General features: G+C 41.2%; 1 protein-coding gene across 12 annotated transcripts in view; it reads right to left on the bottom strand.

Moving 5' to 3' along the window:
* The window catches only part of LOC144601899 (inositol 1,4,5-trisphosphate-gated calcium channel ITPR1), a 446,238-nt gene that overhangs the window by 83,418 nt on the left and 341,322 nt on the right, over positions 1-21,498 (bottom strand). For all 12 annotated transcript variants that reach the window (XM_078414430.1, XM_078414435.1, XM_078414436.1 and 9 more), the window contains 6 exons: positions 19,503-19,678; positions 9,636-9,800; positions 8,313-8,508; positions 2,931-3,029; positions 2,636-2,769; positions 26-191 (listed from right to left, as the gene is read on the bottom strand). In XM_078414430.1, coding sequence (XP_078270556.1) covers positions 26-191; positions 2,636-2,769; positions 2,931-3,029; positions 8,313-8,508; positions 9,636-9,800; positions 19,503-19,678 — 936 coding nt within the window. The remainder of the gene's footprint in view (positions 1-25; positions 192-2,635; positions 2,770-2,930; positions 3,030-8,312; positions 8,509-9,635; positions 9,801-19,502; positions 19,679-21,498) is intronic.

Raw genomic sequence — 21,498 nt, 5'->3', positions numbered from 1 at the left:
TGTCCCGTGACCTTTATGAGCTTACCACATATGAAGCAAGTTGTTTTCAAGACTTCTTCCTTCTTCTGCTTCTCGCTCCTCAAGTCAGCAAAAGTGTCAATGATGACACCAAAGATCAGGTTCAGGACAATGATGATGACCATGAAGAAGAAGAGGAGATCGTAGACCACACGTGCAGCAAACAGTGGTTCCTGCAGAAAGTGACAGTCACCTAATGAAGGTAGACTTTACAACAGACAAATGCTGCAGAACATAAGAATCAATGAAAGTGAAATGGGAGTAGACCATTCAGCCCCTCATGTCAGCCCTGCTATTCAATTAGATCAGCGCTGATCGATTAACGCAGCACCACTTTCCAATGCAGGGCAGCTTCTTATCCCTTCAATCCCTCAACAATCTCAGTCAGTTTCGGTACTCCATAGCCCTTGCAACAAAGGCTCTGTGCCTTCACAGCTGCTTGGACAGAGATTTGGACAAAGTGTCATAGGCCTCAGAGAAAATGTTTTGCCTCATCTTTCATTCTTCGAAACCTCAATGAGTGTAGTGGAGATACCCCATATCTGTACCCATATGACCTGTTCTCCTTTCTTATTCCTTTTGATCCCACCCACGTTCCCTCACTTTCCTTTTTCGAAACTCACCCACCAACCCGTCACCCAGTTTAGATCCTCTTCCCCAACCTGGTTATGTATGCCTAAGACGTACACACTTGGGTCTCCTAAGCTCCTTGAACTTGTTTATCTGTCCATCACCTCTCCCTTATCATTACACCTTACCGACTTGTAACATTCCAGCACCCGAAGCCTCCACATCTCCTTCCAGCCTCTGTCTCTAGACCTTTCATTGTATATCAACCCTCCATCTCAGGATTCAACTTGGTGAACTTCTCTACATTTCTACGGCAGCACAGTGGTACAGTTGCTGCCTTACAGCGTCAGGGACCCAGGCTCGGTCCTCATTACAGGTCCTTGCCTATACAGAGATTGTACATTCTCCACGTACAAACCTGTGCGGGTTTTCTCCGGGATCTCCGATTTCCTTCCACACTGCAAAGGCATATAGGTTTGTAGGTTAATTAGCTTGGTGTAATTGTAAATTGTCCCCAGTGTGTGTAGGATAGTGTTAGTGTGTGGGGATCACTGGTCAGCGAGGACCCGGTGGGCCGAAGGACCTGTATCCGTGCTGTATCTCTAAACCAAACTAAACTAAACAATGTCTTCACAGCAAGGACATCCTTCCTTAAATATGGGGATCAAAACTGCATGAATGTCTCACCAGCACACTGTAAAGTTGCATCCAAACTTCCCCACTTTTATAGTCCATAACCATTACAAGTTAGGTCAGTTCAATGAGCATTTATAATTGCTTCTATACTTGTATGCTAACATCTTATACTTCATGTACAAGCAACCCAGGTCTCTTTGTACCACAGCATTCTGTTTTGTCACTCCATTTTAATAGTAATTTACTTTTTCATTCTTCTTTCCTTCCATATGCTCTGCTAACTTCTTACATACTCAATTATGTGATTTATATCCTTTTTTACATTCTTTGTCTCTTCCTCACAACTTCCTAATCCACCCACCTCTGTATCATTAGCAAGTTTGGCTGCAGAACAGGCAGTTTGTCAACCTAAGGAGGACATCTAGTTATAGTAAATTTCACACATCCATAGATTTGACATACTGGCACCATTTTCTCCAAGCCAACTAAAGCACTCAAATGATGTGTGAATTATACATCCTTGAACCATATAATAAAGCGTGCTGCAGCATTTGTGAAAGTAGTTGGTATTTTTAACAGATACAAACAGATGACTTAACAAGGAGTACACAGTATCAATTATTGAACCTCAAAAAGCCCTACAACATTTAAATAGAGAGATCTGGCTATGTAAAAAGGTTAATGATTAAAATTCAACTGGGTGCACTAAAACAATGTTATGCTATAAATTATTGACCGGTTGCTTCTTTGGAGAGGTGGGGCATGCTCTACAAACTGCGCAGCATATCAAATGGAAGCAATATCAGATCCTTGGATTGCAAAAGTAACTAGTTATTTTAGGTATCACCACCAATTTCCTAGCAACCGATGGTCCGGCACCTCCTTTAATCTGGAATCACAAAAGTGCACTTGAAATCCCTTCTGAAAGTTCCCCCGAAAACCTGGTGCCTAGGCCGGGTAAGACAGCCGATCTCAACTTCATCGGGACATCCGCGCATATCGGCAGGTCAAAAATTTGTCACCTGTGGCCGGTGCTCTGGAACTCTGGAGCGGCCGGAGCCGGCAGATCTGTTCTCATAGCCAACTCCCATGACCGACTGACGGATCAAATTTGCCCCCTCCGGCCGGCCGGGGCTCTGGAACAACAGCCTGGCCGGAGCTGGCAGATCCGTTCCCATAGCTGACTTCTGAGGCCGACATTGCGGGCCAGTATCTCGCTCCTTTGGTGGCCTAGGCGGACCGTTCCAGTACCGTAGGACTCCTCTTGGAGGCCATGACCTCTGTTGGTCTGGCAAAATGGAAAGGCTCTGGAACCAACGGTGCTGGAAAATCGGTGGTGAACCTGCATATGATATGGTGTTGTGGTGTTTGTGTCGAATGATTATTAGTTTACTAAGCAGTTGGTTCATACCTCTTTGGAAGGTTTCCTGAGCACATCTCCCACACCTCCTCCACTTCGCAGTCCATGACTGAGCACAGTAATGATACACATAAACAGGGTTTCACAGGTGTGCTCCGAGTCCTCTTCATTCTCAGCAAGCAACTCTGATGGAGAACAATTCGTACATCAGATTTGAGACCACTTCAGACTGACAACTTCAGACTGACAACCAAACTAGGAACTAGCCTTATACCTAACTCACAGCCCAATAAGTAGGTTCATGTTGCTAATCAAATAGAGTGGCTAGTAGCCAAAGTCACCTTACCGTTACTCTCCATGGAGTAAAGTGTAGAACAGTTCTCTCCATTGCCCAGGCGACAGACATCGGCGGTGAGTAATTCTTCGGCCATCGATGCAGCTCCTTCTGAAGAAATATAACAAGCGGGAAACAAACATTAGATCAACACTATTTAGGAAACCATAAAAATATGGTTTTCTCATCCTTGAAGAAGTAGCACACATTATAAAATATTTGTGCCATCTTTAAATAGTGGATGATGACCAGAGTTTCACAAGATCAGAACATTAAATTCTGATTTATCACTTCATGTCAGTTTCATATTTTATACAATACAGTGTGACGCCAACTATCTTGAATACAAGCTCAAAAGAAAATCACAGAAGATGTGCTAGATAAGGCACTGGCATCTTCATATCTGGTCATAATTGAACAACAGGTTAACTTGTTTATTTAACTCAACATTTATGAGAAAGAGGATGAAGGAATAAGTTTAAAAGTTGGTTAAAACATACTCTGTCATTTACTTGACTGATATTCAATTTAGTTTACGGCTTACAATTTGAGTTTCCACCAGTAATTCCCATTAAATGGTTTGTTCTTTCTGTCAATGTATGTTCCTGAAAATAGGGAGGCAAACTCAAGCTAATATTGAACTTGGCCAACTCAGGTCTTGGTGAAACCAGGGTGATTTAACCATTTATGGCAATATGGAACATTTCTACATATTGATCAGCAGAATAGGCATGGCTGAAGAACAGAAGTCCAGATCAGTTTTACCCAACTGGAATTCCCCTATAGATGTTGGAGGGAACCGCAGTGCGATTACTGCAGAGGAGATTGCGCTGATCACTTTATCTTGCATGCATTTTCCAAGCACTTATTAAAGACCAAGTTCCTTCACCAACTGTTGCAAACAAAAATATACAAGAAGCCAGTTGAAGGTTGAAAGGCAATTAGGGATCTTTTTGTAGAAATACGTCAAGGGGATTTTCTAAATCACTTCTTCCAGTTTTATTTTGTTCCCATTTCCAACCATGTGGTCAGAGCTGCAGCTCCACTGACGGCATGTCTCGTTACATCACGGTAACAATAGGGAACACCAAACATCCTTTGCTAAAGAAGATAAATTGTTGTGGGCAGAAGACTGCTCTTTGTACTTCTGCTTCATGCATTGCAACCTTCACCTTGCCATTTCATTGTTAAACTTGTCCTCAGAACCAGCTTCCTGCACCTTTAACCTTGGTGTAGAGGCAGAGAAATAAAACTAAATAAACCTCTGGTAATCCCACACTCCATAGACTTTGGTGGTGCCGGACCAGCGGGTTTTCTGGGTTAATGGATGTTATTCAGATTTATACTCCAACACACTTAGGAATTACTCCTTTTACATAAGACGTTTTCCAAGAAACCCATTAAGTGTACGGGGAACGTGGAAACCATAACCTGACAAGCCAGACCATTGGGATTTCTGATCAATCGGAAACTGGATGATTGGAGTTTTACTGCAGCTCTTTCAGTCCTTTCCTGTACTTCAGTGATGAAATAATACCAATTGTGAACAATAATTACCACTTTAAATCCGCAGTCTGGTCTGCAACTTTAATAGAAAGATGCAAGCAGACGGTTTGTGAACAGCCTTCAAATAAAGATGGCGCTGTGTGTTCTGAACTCCTTGTGTCTCGGGCATATTTGCCTGCGCACTCCGCAAATAAATGTTGTTAGAAGTCAGCAAATTGACAGAGAACACACTCTACAAATCATATCCTGGTCAAACTTAATTTACCCATCGTTGATCTTTTTCCAACATAGGACACCCAACCTCTGCAGCGTGCAAAAAGTGGTTGGGGGTGGGGAGGTGGGGACAGTGGGTGAGTGACTTCTTGGTTTGCAAAACGGTGGGAAGAACGGTTCCTTCATAGACATTACAACTCCAGGTCAGTGACTGTATCTGCTCCCAAGCCTAAATTAGCCTTCTGGAGGTGCAGAGTTTAAGAATGAACACAATCTGTTCAGCAATGCTGCCTGCATTTGTCATGAGGTGGAGCAAGAGATGTCTCATATTACTATATCTCCAATGTAATGAGGTGCTTTCAATTCATAGCCAGGTAAGTGATCTCAACCTTGAGCCTTGTAGACAGTGAAGAAGATTAGTAACTGGTGAATCACTCATCTCAGGTGATGCCGGTCACTCCTGTGTTATTGCAGAGTAGTGTTCATCTGCATGCTTCAGATACATTTCTGATTAGTGGTGTACACCCAAGATGTTAATGGCACAATCTTTTATGAGCATCATGCCCTTAAAGATCAAATGGATGTTATTGGAGCAGCAGGTCCTACCTGACATTTATCAACTGTAATGTTTACTGCCAGGCCTATACAGATCCTGCCTGGATTGGTATGAATTGCTTCTGTACTACAGGGACCAAGGCAATTGCCTTCCAAATCCAATGGTTTCATCAGCCCTGAGATAAATGAGGAAGTAATTCCAAATGAGGCTCGCCACTACTAAAACTTCTCCAACTTAAGTAGTTGTAGGAAATTAACTCTGCGCTGATATTTCTCGCAGCACCCCAGCCGCACGGCTGAAAACACTTTTGTTCTTGAATTGCAAACTGCAGAACCTAGGTGTTCTCTCGACTTGGGTGAATGGAGAGTGTACTTAAGACATACAGGGCAGAGTCCATGTGGGACACTGATATCCTAAATTTCTTAGGTGGATACCTTGGGGATTCAAACATAATACTGATTTAAAATGAAATTGTCAAAGCATTAACACAACATGCTAATTATAGATTGATGGAAAATTTACCCCTGCTGATTTTCTGGCTTATATGAACTGTTCTTTGGGAGCCCAGGATTTCCCAGCATAAGCAAGCGTGTTATCTGATTTCATATGAGCTTGTGTTGACACCAACAGCTTGCATTCAATTCCCCAAAATTCTAACCTTGCCCATGTTGAAGGAACAACACGAACCTTCGAATGGATTGGATAGTACACTGTAGATGAAACCTAATCCTCTCAGCTTTGAGCACCTATAATATTACTTAAGTTCCATTATACTGTGGCTCAGCCTTCATCTCTTTTTAACCTTGAGAGCAGATTTATTCTTGATCAAGTGAACTTGGCTCTTTGCTAAAGGACACAAATAACATACGCTGCTCTTTGCCTGTTCAAAACATGTACCTCAGTATGCATTTGTTAGATTTTGTTCTTTAATCTACTGCAACTTCGGTATTCATGCTTAAGAAGTTTCCTACTTTTAGCATATATTAAACTTCACAATTATCTCATCCAATGATGTCCTTCAAAATGCACGAATGCTGCAGTACTTCCATTTTTATTTTCAGCAATACCAACAACAGAGTTGTCAGCTAGAATCCAAGGCCTTTAATTGGCAATAATGTTCATGGGACTAAAAGGGTAATTAGATTTATTGTGTGCATTGCAAGGGAACATCAAGATTAGGGTTTGAGTTTTATTAATATTATCTGACGTAATGGCTTCTTATGTGCTTTAATTTGTGAACAAATTATTCAGTCAACTACAGTCTGTGTGAAAGATTAGTTCTGTGTTTGAATATAAACACTGCCATATCTAGATGACTCAAAATATAGAGCTTGCAACTCTAAATCACAATTGTTGCACAGGGTAATTCTTATCATTGTAACATTTCTAGATTACATTGGAACAGAAGCAGGCTATTCAGCCAGCTAATATTCAGCTAAAGCTTTATTGACCAATTACATTTACTTAATTTTGATATGTATCCCTTGCGTAACTGAAATGTCCTAGATCTCCACTAACCAATGTCCAAATTTCTTATGCATGATAAAGTAGTTCAGATAGAATTTTGGAATGGATAGCTCTAATTTCAAAATTGTCCTTCATCCTTCTAGGTATAACTGGGCAAAAGGAAACAGCTGCAAATGCCCACTATAAGAAATATAATTTTTAAGGCCTTGATTGGATTGGCTTTACCTTCTAAACTCAAAAGGGCTAAAATTAATGTTTATGCAATGTTTTCATAAGATAACAAATAAGTATAGATGATTCTGATGTATCTACACTGGACCTACCCTAGGCCAATAGATCCATTGGGGTGTGTCACCCACAACTGGTCACAACACAAGAGATTAATTTAGTTTAGTTTAGAGATACAGCGTGAAAAAAGGCCCTTCAGCCCACCAAGTCCGCTCCGACCAGCGATCCCCACACATTAACAATATCCTACACATACTAGGGACAATTTACACTTATAGCAAGTATACAAACCCAAGCCAATTAACCTACAAACCTGTAGGTCTTTGGAGTGTGGGAGGAAACTGAAGAACTCTGAGAAAACCCACTCAGTCATGGGGAGAACGTACAAAATACGTACAGGCAGCATCCCCAGTCGGGATCGAACCCACTTATCTGGCGCTGCAAGCACTGTAAGGCAGCAACTCTACCGCTGCACCAGCGTGCAGCCCAATGATTGTATTTCTTTCCATTTTAAACTCAGTTTTGAAAAGCTCAACTTTTCCAGTAGATTATTAGCACCTATGCATTACGTTTTTGTTACATTTAAAGCTGAAAATGCATTTAGAATTACATGACTTTGATGTGTCATTCCATCACATTCTACCAACTCCAGAGTATTTTAGTATAATGCCGTTGTACAGAAAATCATCAGAGTAAATATTTATGTCATTTAGATTATCAAAGGATGGTTACAAACACCAAGAACCAATGATACCCCAAACAAAAAACAGAACCATTGGGTACAGACATTACAAGTTCTCTATTAAGGTTGAGGGCATATCAGACCTACTTTACACATATTTAGCAAAGGGTGTGCTTTGCCTAGTCTGCTCTGCAAATTTAGAAGTCCATTGATTGCCCAAGACAGTACAAGAGTAGGAACTCATTTTGCAGAGAATCAAGATAGGGAAATGCCAAACTATGGAAATGGTCCATTTAATGAAATACCTCATCTCTTTGCAATAGTTGGCAACCTTCATAAACCCTAACCCTGTTCCCAATGTTGGGGGAGTCCAGAACCAGGGGCCAGTTTAAGAATAAGTGGTAGGCCATTTAGAATGGAGATGAGGAAAAACTTTTTCAGTCAGAGAGTTGTACATCTGTGGAATTCTCTGCCTCAGAAGGCAGTGGAGGCCAATTCTCTGGATACTTTCAAGAGAGAGCTAGATAGAGCTCTTAAAGATAGCAGAATCAGGGGGTATAGGGAGAAGGCAGAAATGGGGTACTGATTGTGAATGATCAGCCATGATCACATTGAATGGCGGTGCTGGCTCGAAGGGCCGAATGGTCTACGCCTGCACCTATTGTCTATTGTCTATTACCCTGCAAGAACTTACTCCATCTGAAAGCACAGTTCTCCCACTTGCTCAATATGGTGATTTTACCTGCCCAAAGGGTCTTGTTTGGCACCTTGTCCACTGCCAGGATGAAGTCATCTTTGAAAAACAAAAAGCCAACTATAGAAAACAGGTAGACTAAGATGAGCGCCAGTACAGCGGTCAGAATGATGGAGCGGCCATTGCGAGTGACACTCTTGATGACATTCAGTAATGTCTCCTCTCTGTAAACCAGGTCAAAAAGCTGAAAAATAAACAGACTTTATTATTCCTATCCTCCTGCTGCCTTAAGAAGAAATCTATTTAACAATTAATGTTAAACAAAAAAACTGTCAAGAAAGGCTAATCAATTCTCGTAATTGCAATTCAGAATTTATCAGCCAACACAATTCTTCCTGTAGTCTTAACACACTTTCCTTCGATTGACACATGTCTTTGTAAAAGTTATTTTAGGATTTGCTTATACTTGTTTATACTATGTAGAAGTGTTACACTAGTATTTGCTTATATATTGTTTGTCCCTTTATCTTAATCCATTTAGGTCCTATATATTGTTGCACAAGGCAAGGAAAGTTAAAATAACTTGAAAGGCAGAAGAAGAAGGATAGCGATAGAAACATGGATAGTACAGAGAGTAGTAGATCATTTGACTTCATCCACCATTCAATAAGATAATAGATGATCCTCTGTCTCAATACCATCTTCCCACCCATACCCTTGATTCCTTTTGTGCCTGGACATCTATCTCCTTATTAAGTATATTTGGTGACTTGGCCTTCAATGTTTTCTGTTGTAGAGAATTCTACTGGCTCACCACTCACTGAACGAAGAAATCTCTCCTCATCTCAGTCCTACACATCTTGCTCTGAGTGCTGAGAGCACTATTCCCAGCCAGGGTTAATACCTTCCATGCATCTAATCTGCTGATCCACATTGGAGTTTTGGTACATTACAGAGGTCTCCTCTTATTCTTCTAAACGTAAGTGATTAGAGGTGTAGTTGATCTCTCTTCAGAAGCCTTTTGGTAAGAATATCATTTTGTTTTAGTTATGGAGATCAAAACTGCATACCACGTGATGCTTAATTTGACACCTCTTTCGGGAAAACAAGCAGGCAGAATAGTGCCCTTTATGCTGTGATCCAGCCTAAGTTACAGTACCACATGAAACCAATTACATTGGAGACAAGCCAACAATCTAATCTTCATCATCTGTGAATAGAAAATTAACTCATTTTTCTGTACATCCTTCCGATGTACATAGTTTGGCCATGTTTGAAGCTTGTTACTGCCACGAGATATAATCATGTCATAAAAGACATTTGTGATTTTATATCTGAAGTAAAATTGAACGAATCTTCCTCAATACATACCAGCAAACTGTAGAAGAATTCATGGGCAAAAAGCCCCATGACAGATATTATTGTGTATACTAGATGATAAAGAAACTCCACATCCAGGATCATGGCAATGTAACCTTTAGTGAAAGTACCTCGATTTCCCACAAAGCTGGTCAGGAATATTACTTTATTACCAACCTGTTAAGAAACATAAAAATCATCGATTAGCCATTCTAATCATTGATCAGCCATTCTAAATCAAGAGATATAGGAGTCCAGAACCAGGGGCCACAGTTTAAGAATAACACGCATAAATGTACTGCTATTTACAGCATAGTTACGTGTGTGTTTAATTTAAGTGTTTTTGAATTGCATACTGCTATTCAAGCACGTGACCCCTGTTTAAAACGTGATGTGCCTGTACTAAGAACTTGCCCCAAGTGTTGCAATACATTAGCTTTACAGCAACTGACTTAAACTAACCAAAACTGACCCAAACTAACCAAAACTGGGACAAGTGCAATAAAGAGAATTTTGAGACTAGAAACATAGAAAAATAGGTGCAGGAGTAAGCCATTCAGGCCAGCATCGCCATTTAATATGGTCATGGTTGATCATCTAAAATCAGTACCTCGTTCCTGCTTTTTCCCCATATCCCTTGATTCCTTTAGCACTAAGAGCTAAATCTAACTATCTCTTGAAAACTGTGCTCTGTATAAATATCTGCAAAATTTGTCTTGACACGAAAAGCATTTCCCTTTAAAGAAGCAAAGTAGTTTAGGGCCAGTTTTCGAAATCAACAGTACTGCAGATGCTGGAAATCTGAAATAGAAAACGTTACAAACACTCAGAGAGTCAGGCAGCAATTGTGGAACAAGAAACAGAATTCATGTTTCAGGTTGAAGACATTTTGTCAGATAGTTAAAGGGCAATGCTTCACAATCTACAGCAACATACATGACTTTGGTTAAGCCATGTACACTGGCTCCAATTCATTTAAAATATATTTTATTTTACAACCCAAGTTCAGGAGCTCAACCTCACACAACAAAATCTGGTTGTATTTCTGTTATTTGAAGCACTCGGGCTTTTTGTATGATTACCCATCCTCAATAAGACAGTCACTGAAAAGTTTATCAGCCACAAATTACTCTGGAAACAACCTGGATCCAGAGCCTCCAGAATATTAAAGTTTTGTTAAACTGCACTGAAAAATGACCATAATCCAAATTAGATGAATCCTCCATGCACCAAGCCCACAGAAACATTTAGCTCACTGGCCAATGTTGGTGTTAAAGGTCTATAATCTACTGCTCAACTCACTACTTCCACATCCTTCGAATCTCTCCATATATGCATTGCTTTTCCTTGCAAAGTAAAGGCTGATCGCCTGAAAACTGTACCTCCTAAATTATTAAACAGATTCTATTTATTCACAAAATGCTGGAGTAACTCAGCAGGTCAGGCAGCATCTCAGGAGAGAAGGAATGGGTGACGTTTTGGGTCGAGACCCTTCTTCAGGCTGATGTCAGGGGGGCGGGACAAAGGAAGGATTATAGGTGGAGACAGGAAGATAGAGGGAGAACTGGGAAGGAGATGGGGAAGAGAGGGGCAGAGGAACTATCTAAAGTTGGAGAAGTCAATGTTCATACCGCTGGGCTGCGGGCTGCCCAAGCGAAATATGAGGTGCTGTTCCTCCAATTTCCCGTGGGCCTCACTATGGCACTGGAGGAGGCCCATGACAGAAAGGTCAGAGTGGGAGTTGAAGTGCTCAGCCATCGGGAGATCAGGTTTGTTAAGGCGGACTGAGCGAAGGTGTTGAACGAAACGATCGCCGAAATAGATTCTATTAATGATTAACCGATATTTATGAACAATTAATCTGTAACTCAAGCACAATTGGAAGCTGGAAATTAGATGAAACACTCAGTAGAGTGAACTGATGGTCAATGGGTTAATATTTTAACAGGCCAAAATATAATTAACCTGAAACATTCACTCAGCTTCCTCTTCTGCATATTGCTCCTTCCCACCCACCCCAGACTTTTCTTCCCTCTGCACTTTAATTTAAAAATATATATATATGCCTGAATATTAATAGGCCTGAATAATGAGTTAACCTTTTCAAAGCAGGAGATCATTTCAAACTCCAGCCTGCCTTATAGTTTATTTTTAAAAATCCCAATACTGACATGTTACATTAAATTAAATCCAAATGGCAGAGGGAATGTTTCTTTTTTTATAAGGTGTGTGAATGTTACTTCCTTTCATGTGCAAAAAACAGGCACAATTAAATGTTGGAAATGCAACAACTAAAGATCAGTGCATACCACGCGCTTAACAGCACCCCCGCATCATCTCACCTTGGCCCTCACTAAGCCACCAAGAACTTCTGGAAAACAAATTCTTCGCTGAGAATACTTTGATGTTATCTGAAGATAGGGTTTACTTTCAATAATAAGATTGTGTGCAGTGGCAGCTTAAAGTAAAGGGGAGTATCCTGCCACATCTACTGTGCAATTGCCTGGCTTATTTCGAGGACACTTAGTGAGAGGTCAAATATTTTAGTTAGGTGGGAGGGTAGTCATGTCAGTTCTTATAAAGCTGTTGCTGCTGTGGTTCCTATGCTGACCAGGCACTTAGTTTAATAAAGTGAAAACACAATGTTGGAAGACTCAGCTGCTGTAGATCAGCCAATTGTGAATGGACTTATTCCAGAGGACTTGATTGTACGCTTGGCTCCAACTGCTGTACTCTCCGCCCCCAACTCCCCCAACCTCCTTGCAACTCACCATTAGACACATGTCTGCCATTTCCCCATGGAAACCCAATTAGCTTTTCTTAATTTGTGTTAGAAGGAACTGCAGATGCTGGTTTACACCGAAGACAGACAGAAAATGCTGGAGTACCTCTGGGTCAGGCAGCATCTCTGGCGAAAAGGAATAGGTGACGATTCGGGTCAAGACCCTTCATCAGACTTCTTGACCCGCTGAGTTACTCCAGCATTTTGTGTCTAGCATTTCTTAATTGATAGTCAAACTCCCTTTTTGCAGCTAAACTATAAAAAAATGTCAGAGTTTAAAATAAAACTTGGTTTAATGCTGTAATGTTTTATATTTCGTGACATGTACCACAGAGTCCTGTTTAGTCTGCAAGTTCAGAAGACTTGGACAGTCTGTTGGAAACCCTAAATAGGAAGATATTTAACAAGGTTTGAGAACAAGTGCTAATGTTACCCAAAATACTGCGGATGCATGTTCAGTAATTCAGTTTGATGGTCTTTCTTTCAAAGTGGACGTGGTAGACTTTTAAAAATACAAATTACAGGACCAGGGAAGGAAGCAAAGATTATGATCAGTGATAGGGCAACAGGAGTGAATAAATGATCAAAGCAACAATGATACAAGGCAAAACTGGGGTGCAGATGTATCAGGAACCGTGCATGAACTTGGTGGAGATGTTGATTTTAGTTTAGTTTAGAGATACAGTGCAGAAACAGGCCATTCGGCCCATCTGGTTCGCACCGACCAGCGATCACCCCGTACACTAGCACTATCCTACACACTAGGGACAATTTACAATCTTTACCGAAGCCAATTAACCTACAGGCCTGTACATTTTTGGAGTGTGGGAGGATACCGAAACACCCGGAGAAAACCAACATGGTCACAGGGAGAATGTACAAACTCCATACAGGTAGCACCCATAGTCAGGGTCGAACTTGACTTGACTTGAACCCGGGTCTCTGGCGCTGTAAGGCAGCAACTCTACCGCTGCGCCACTATGCTGCCCAACACTGGATGACTAAGAGAAAATGCTATCAGTGGTTTTAAAGTGGTGAAGCGCCATTAATTTACCTTGGCTTTTGTATAGTTTAGAAAAAGACAGCAAGGATCCAAGTTATGCAACACTACTCTAACATATTCGTGGGCACATGTGGATTTAGAAGACTTCTGTATGGCTGAGCTCTGAACTGAAATAAATTCTTTTAAAAGAAAAGGATGCAGGCCTCCAGTGTTTAATCTGGCATTATCATACTCTTGTGCAGTGGAAACCTTGGTGAACTAACGAGGGGCTATTTTATCCCACTACTCCAGGGAATGCATTCACAGTCTGTTCCTAATCATGTCATTTCTTCTTTCCCCCCCCCCCCCAGCTGTTGCCAAAACCTTTTTTGGCTGTAGGTTTTTCAAATAGTTATGCTGTGGGATTCTTAAGGTGTTTGTAACCTTAGTGGCCTGAAAGGATGTGCCTTGAGTTTAGCAGCTTGCAGTCATTACTTCCAGAGCATACCACAGCTTATAAATTATTTCACATAATTGCTACTAATAAAGTCCCGATAATACAGAACACAAGCGTTGAGCGGGGAAAAAAAATCCTTGAACCTAGGCCTGGTACAGGGATGTTGCACTGAATTGTTTCCTCTCTTCTGCAATCTCTATGATTCTCGGGGGAAACTTAGTTCCTGAAATAGAAATGCTTTAAAAATCTGGGGTGGGGCAAAGGAAATCTGTTAAAGATTTCATGGATTCATTTTTAACTGCTGTTTCTATATTCTCTTTTTTTTCTGTCCATCCCATTCAGACCACATCCATGACCCGAAAAACATGTTGGCACTGCTATGCTGTATTAGATGGGTGGGGAGTTGATGCAGGTGATTGATTCTGAGCAGCAGGTCAGCTAACTATAAAGTTTAGTGTGGGAAGGAACGGCAGATGCTGGTTTAAACTGAAGATAGACACAATATACTGGAGTAGCTCAGCAGGACAGGCAGCATCTCTGGAGAGAAAGAATGTTTGACTTTTCAGGTCGAGTTCCTTCTTCAGTCTGAGCTGAAGAACTCCAGTGATGCTGCCTGTCCTGCTGAGTTACCCTAGCATTTTGTGTCTATCTTAGCTATAAACGTAGCTGCAAACGTCAGAGAAACCAGCACCCGATGCCTGTACTGGAGCTGCAGGGAAAGCCCACCTTCCAAAACAAGCCCAAGTGCTATTAAGCAAACACTTGCTATTGAGGGCGTGCTGCGTAGGTTTACTAGGTTAATTCCCGGAATGGCGGGACTGTCATATGTTGAAAGACTGGAGCGACTAGGCTTGTATATACTGGAATTTAGAAGGATGAGAGGGGATCTTATCGAAACGTATAAGATTATTAAGGGGTTGGACACATTAGAGGCAGGAAACATGTTCCCAATGTTGGGGGAGTCCAGAACCAGGGGCCACAGTTTAAGAATAAGGGGTAGGCCATTTAGAACAGAGATGAGGAAAAACTTTTTCAGTCAGAGTTGTGAATCTGTGGAATTCTCTGCCTCAGAGGGCAGTGGAGGCCAATTCTCTGAATACATTCAAGAGACAGCTAGATAGAGCTCTTAAGGATAGCGGAGTCAGGGGGTATGGGGAGAAGGCAGGAACGGGGTACTGATTGAGAATGATCAGCCATGATCACATTGAATGGCGGTGCTGGCTCAAAGGGCTGAATGGCCTACTCCTGCACCTATTTTCTATTTTCTATTGCCTAAACCATTTAGTCAATGCTACTCATTTCTCACTCCACAGATGTGCCCCACCTGGAACGATCACGAATTCTTTCTTTCGATTGACGTTAATTGTCCTGTTGACCATTTCCATAATTTTCTGTTTTATTTCACACTTCTATAATTTGCATGTTTTGCTTTCTTTTCTTTCAAAGTGTTTACTTTAGACTTTAGAGATACAGCATGGAAACAGGACCCTCGGCCCACCGAGTCTGCGTCGACCAGCGATCACCCCGTTCACTACCACTATCCTACACATTAGCAATCATTTTCAATTTTACCGAAGGCAATTAACCTACAAACCAGTACTTCTTTGGAGTGCGGGAGCAAACCGGAGCACCCGAGGAAAACTCACATGGTCACAGGGAGAAAGTACAAACTTCATACAGACACTACCGGAAGTCAGGATCGAACTCTGGCGCTGTGAGACAGCAACTCTACTGCTGCGCCACTTTTACCGCCCTAGTTGAGGCAGAGTAGTTAAGGGAATGGATTTCAGAGCTCAAGGCACAGGTAGTTCCATCCATTCCTTGCAAGTATTGGAAGAGTCCAGAGATGGGGCAGAGGATTTTAGGTATGGGGTTGATTAGAGATAGATGTTTGAAGGCTTTGAAAACAAGGATGAGGAGAACTTTAATTATCCAACATAATAACCCCAGCACCCACACAGTGTTTGATCTCATTCTCATGATATATTTCTGTATCCTATTCTCCCGTGCACACTAGCCTGTTATATTTTTCAGTTAAATTAAAATTTCAATGGCAATTTAATACGTCAAGGCTGCACAGTGGCTCAGCTGCTAGAGATGCTGCCTCACAGCACCAGAGACCGAGGTTGAATCCCGAAGTCGGCTCCTATTTGTGCAGAGTTTGCCAGTTCACCCTGTGACCATGTGTGTCCTCCAGGTGCTCCATCCGGTTTCCTCCCACATTCCAAAGCCGTTCCGATTTGTAGGTTGATTGTCCTCTGTGAATTGCCCCTTGTGTGCAGGGAGTGGAAGAGAAAGTGGGATAACATGGAACAGGTGTGAACAGGTGATCAATGGTCGGTGTGGACTTGAAGGGCCCAAGGGTCAGTTTCCATGCTGTATCTCGAAACTAAAACTGAACGTAAGCCATTGAACACTCTGGTTGATAAACCTTGAAAGCAGTGCAAAAACACTCAAAACATTTACAAAATACTAATTGGAACTCATAACATGATGTAGCAATACTATAATATAACTTTGCTCTATTATATCTTGGAGGAAAAACAATTTGCACATGAGTTTGCACGTGAAAGCAGGATTCATTGCGATGTCACAAGCAGATGAGTTTATGAAATTAAGATCCCTGGGACTAAAATTATTTAAATTGCCAATTCTTCCAGAAGTTCATTATCCTACAAATTTCAGCCACAGTTAACGTTTTGCAGGTCAGATGTGAACTGAGGGTCAGCGAGAGAGATTTAGATTTAGCTCTTAGGGCTTAGGGAATCAAGGGATATGGGGAAAAAGCCAGAACGGGATACGGATTTTGGATGATCAGCCATGATCATATTGAATATGGCTCAAAGGGCCGAATAGCCTACTCCCGCACCTATTTTCTATATTCCTATGTTAACAGTGGCTGGAATGACGAAGAAGTGGACTGGAAGCATGTTACTTCCTCACTTTAAGAACAATACTCAGCACATGGATAGTTTTATATAGGTGATTTGTGCATCAAGCTCTGGCAGCTTATGGTGTATGCACCTGGCACTTGTGCTTGGCCATTAAGGTGTGGACTGCTTTTACTTCACAGTCCACATCTTCACTCTCATCGGCATGAAAGAGAGGGAAATTAAATTAACCTTATTTTTGAAAAGTAATGTTACTTTTAATTTCTTCATCTAAATCATTAATGTATATTGTAAATAGCTGCGGTCCCAGCACCGAGCCTTGCGGTACCCCACTAGTCACTGCCTGCCATTCTGAAAGGGACCCGTCAATCCTTAGTCTTTGTTTCCTGTCTGCCAACCAATTTTCTATCCATGTTAATACCCTACCCCCAATACCATGTGCTCTAATTTTACCCGTTAATCTCTTGTGTGGGACCTTATCAAATGCTTTCTGAAAGTCCAGGTACACTACATCCACCGGCTCTCCCTTGTCCATTTTACTTACATCCTCAAAAAATTCCAAAAGATTTGTCAAGCATGATTTCCCCTTCGTAAATCCATGCTGACTCGGAACGATCCTGTTACTGCTATCCAAATGCTCTGCAATTTTGTCTTTTATAATTGACTCCAGCATCTCCCCACCACTAATGACAGACTAACTGGTCTGTAATTCCCTGCTTTCTTTCTCCCTCCTTTCTTGAAAAGTGGGATAACATTAGATACCCTCCAATCTACAGGAACTGATCCAGAATCTATAGAACATTGGAAAATGTTCACCAATGCGTACACAATTTCTAGAGCCTCCTCCTTGAGTACCCTGGGATGCAGACCATCAGGCCCTGGGGATTTATCAGCCTTCAGTCCCATCAGTCTACCCAACACCATTTTCTGACCAATGTGAATTTCCTTCAGTTCCTCTATCACCCTAGATCCTCTGTCCCCTAGTACATCTGGGGGATTTTTTGTGTCTTCAGTGAAGACAGAACCAAAGTACCTGTTCAACTCGTTTACCATTTCCTTGTTCCCCGTAATAAATTCACCTGTTTCTGTCTTAAAAAAACCCACATTTGTCTTAACTATTTTTTTCCTCTTCACATACCTAAAGAAGCTTTTACTATCCTCCTTTATATTCTTGGCTAGCTTACCTTCGTACTTCATCTTTTCTCCCCGTATTGTCTTTTTAGTTACCTTCTGTTGTTCTTTAAAAGTTTCCCACTCCTTTGGCTTCCCGCTCATCTTTGCTGTGTTATATGTCTTCTCTTTTATTTTTATACTGTCCTTGAATTCCCTTGTCAGCCACAGTCGTCTCTTACTCCACTTAGAATCTTTCTTCCTCTTTGGAATGAAATGATCCTGCATCTTCTGGATTATTTCCAGAAATACCTGCCATGGCTATTCCACTGTCATCCCTGCTCGGGTCCCTTTCCAGTCAACTTTGGCCAGCACCTCCCTGATGCCTCCATGATCCCCTTTGTTCAACTGCAATACTGACACTTCTGATTTTACCTTCTCCCTCTCAATTTGCAAATTAAAACGTATCATATTATGGTCACTACCTCGTAATGGTTCCTTTACCTTGAGTTCCCTTATCAAATCCACTTCATTAGACAACACTAAATCCAGAATTGCCTGCTCCCTGGTAGGCTCCAGTACAAGGTGCTCTAAGAATCCATCACGGAGGCACTCGACAAACTCCCTTTCTTGGGGTCCAGTACCAACCTGATTTTCCCAGTCCACCTGCACATGGAAATCTCCCATAACCACTGTAGCATTACCTTTGTCAAATGCTAATTTTAACTCCTGATGCAACTTGCACCCTATCTCCAGGCTACTGTTTGGGGGCCTTTATTGCGAAATTGACTGTTCCTGGGTGAAAAGTAATAAAAACTGCAGGTGAAAAAACAATGGAAAGCTCTTTATAATTGAATTCAATTTTCAAAGTTAGATTGAAGAACCTGAATAATATTATTACTTCTTCTGAAAATCTAGACAGTTTCTGGGATGTGGTTTCAGACTGTTATTTATGCGTGAATACACAGTCTTGTCGTGCAGGGTGTAGATTGGGGCTGAGAGGCAAGGTTTTAGAAGAAGGAACTGCTAGAAGGGTCCCAACTCGAAACAACACCTATCCATTTTCTCCAGAGATGCTGCCTGACCCGATGAGTTACTCCAACACTTTGTGTCCATCTCCGAGAGGCAAGGTGTTCGATGAATCCATCAAAGCAAAGTCTTTGCTCACTTGTAGGAATTCACCAATTAAGGACTACAGCTGCCATTTCAACACACACCATGGCCCAAGCAACGAACCTGAATTAAAGCACCCCAACAGATATTCAGTCACAAATGACCCCTGCTAAGGTCTTAAAACCTGCCACTTTATATTTTCAAGATAGAAACATTAACTTTGACTTCAAACATAAACTGTTTCTCAATCCACAGGTGTAGCCTGATCAGCTGACTGTTTCCAACAATTTATTTAGGATTCTCAGTATCTGCAGGTTTTTTTGTTTGATTTCCACTTTTATTTACATAGTACTTCCAAAGTAGCAAAATATTTCAGTTTTCTTCATGGAACTGTTACCAAATTAAAAAAAACTGATTCAAGGCACAAAGACTAGGACAGGCAAGCAAATATTCAGCTAGAGGAATATTTTAGGAAGAAAGTTAAAAGAGAAGGATACATTTACTCATAAATGTGATTTTTATTCTATGTAAATGGAATACTCACATTAAACGCTCCCAACAAATACAAGGTTGGCTCCAAGCCAACTGAGAATATAAGGCGTAAAATTGTAGATGCGATCAAAGCTCTAATACCATGGGGTTTAGGAAGGGCGATCACAATGGCAAGAGATATACACACTGCTGTCCACAGCAGGCCTGATAAATGTGCCTCCAACGTACCTATACACAAAAGGAATCAGTCAGTACGAGATACAAAACTGCCACTGGCACATGTTTCACAAGAGGTTAATTGCAATTCACCAAGCTCAAATGTGTAACCATGGATTGGATTTTCCTATTTCAGAGTACGTCAGTGAGAACAGTGCATTTCAAGCATTCACAGCAAAAGCTCCCATCTACATTTGAAGAAGTTAAATGTACATCCTTCCACCTCCAAATTCAACATTTTACTCTTAATGTAGAACTACTAAAGCAACATTTTAAGATGTTAACTAGTCATTAGATTATGAAATTATCATTCAAGTGCGAGTTCATTCAGACTCAATGATAATCCTTAGCAGCAAACAAGGAATCAGAACTGTAGCAAAGACCTGTGTCATTGTTAACTCATTCATAAGAGACAAGGTCTAACCAGTGGACTTGTCAACCACTTGATTATTTAGTCATGTGGAAAAAAGGGGAGTAGGATTTCAAAACAAATCCCCCTTTCCCTCTAATTTCAAACTGGTGAAAAAAACCTAAATACATCCATTGGGCAGTGCAATGCTAAAATTCATTCAATGTGGGGAATAGACCATAGGCCTCAGCATAGAATGCCAATCTTCAACTCCTAAATCTACTAAAATTAAAAGACATACAGTGCCAGTACAAAGACCCATCATTTATTTATTTTCCTCTGTACTCCACAATTTGAGATTTGTAACAGAAAAAAAAATCACATGTGGTGAAAGTGCACATTGTCAGATTTTGATAAAGGGTATTTTTATACATTTTGGTTTTCACTATGTAGAAATTACAGCGGTATTTATACATAGCCCCCCCATTTCAGGGCACCATAATGTTTGGGATACAGCAATGTCATGTAAATGAAAGTAGGCATGTATAGTATTTTGTTGCATATCCTTTGCATGCAATGACTGCTTGAAGTCTGTGATTCATGGACATCACCAGTTGCTGGGTGTCTTCTCTGGTGATGCTCTGCCAGGCCTGTATTGCAGCCATCTTTAGCTTATGCTTGTTTTGGGGGCTGGTCCCCTTCAGTTTTCTCCAGCATATAAAAGGCATGCTCAATTGGGTTCAGATCGGGTGATTGACTTGGCCACTCAAGAATTGATCAGTTTTTAGGTTTGAAAAACTCCTTTGTTGCTTTAGCAGTATGTTTGAGATCATTGTCTTGCTGTAGAATGAACCGCCAGCCAATGAGTTTTGAGGCATTTGTTTGAACTTGAGCAGATAGGATGTGTCTTTACACTTCAGAATTCATTATGCTACTACCATCAGCAGTTGTATCATCAATGAAGATAAGTGAGCCAGTACCTTCAGCAGCCATACATGCCCAGCCTATAACACCCCCACCACCGTGTTTCACAGATGAGGTGGTATGCTTTGGATCTTGGGCAGTTCCTTCTCTCCTCCATACTATGCTCTTGCCATCACTCTGATATAAGTTAATCTTCATCTCATCTGTGCACAAGACCTGTTTCCAGAACTCTGGTTGCTCTTAAGTACTCCATGGCAAACTATAACCTGACCATCCTAATTTTTGTGGCTAACCAGTGGCTTGCATCTTGCAGTGTAGCCTCTGTATTTCTGTTCATGAAGTCTTCTGCGGACAGTAGTCATTGACAAATCCACACCTGACTCCTGAAGAGTGTTTCTGATCTGTCGGACAGGTGTTTGGGGATTTTTCTTTATTATAGAGAGAATTCTTCTGTCATCAGCTGTGGAGGTCTACCTTGGCCTGCCAGTCCCTTGCGATTAGTAAGCTCACCAGTGCTCTCTTTCTTCTTAATGATGTTCCAAACAGTTGATTTTGGTAA

Source organism: Rhinoraja longicauda, chromosome 17 (genome assembly GCF_053455715.1).
Source record: "Rhinoraja longicauda isolate Sanriku21f chromosome 17, sRhiLon1.1, whole genome shotgun sequence".
NCBI classification, from domain to species: domain Eukaryota; kingdom Metazoa; phylum Chordata; class Chondrichthyes; order Rajiformes; family Arhynchobatidae; genus Rhinoraja; species Rhinoraja longicauda.
This window is presented reverse-complemented; position numbering and strand designations above follow the sequence as displayed.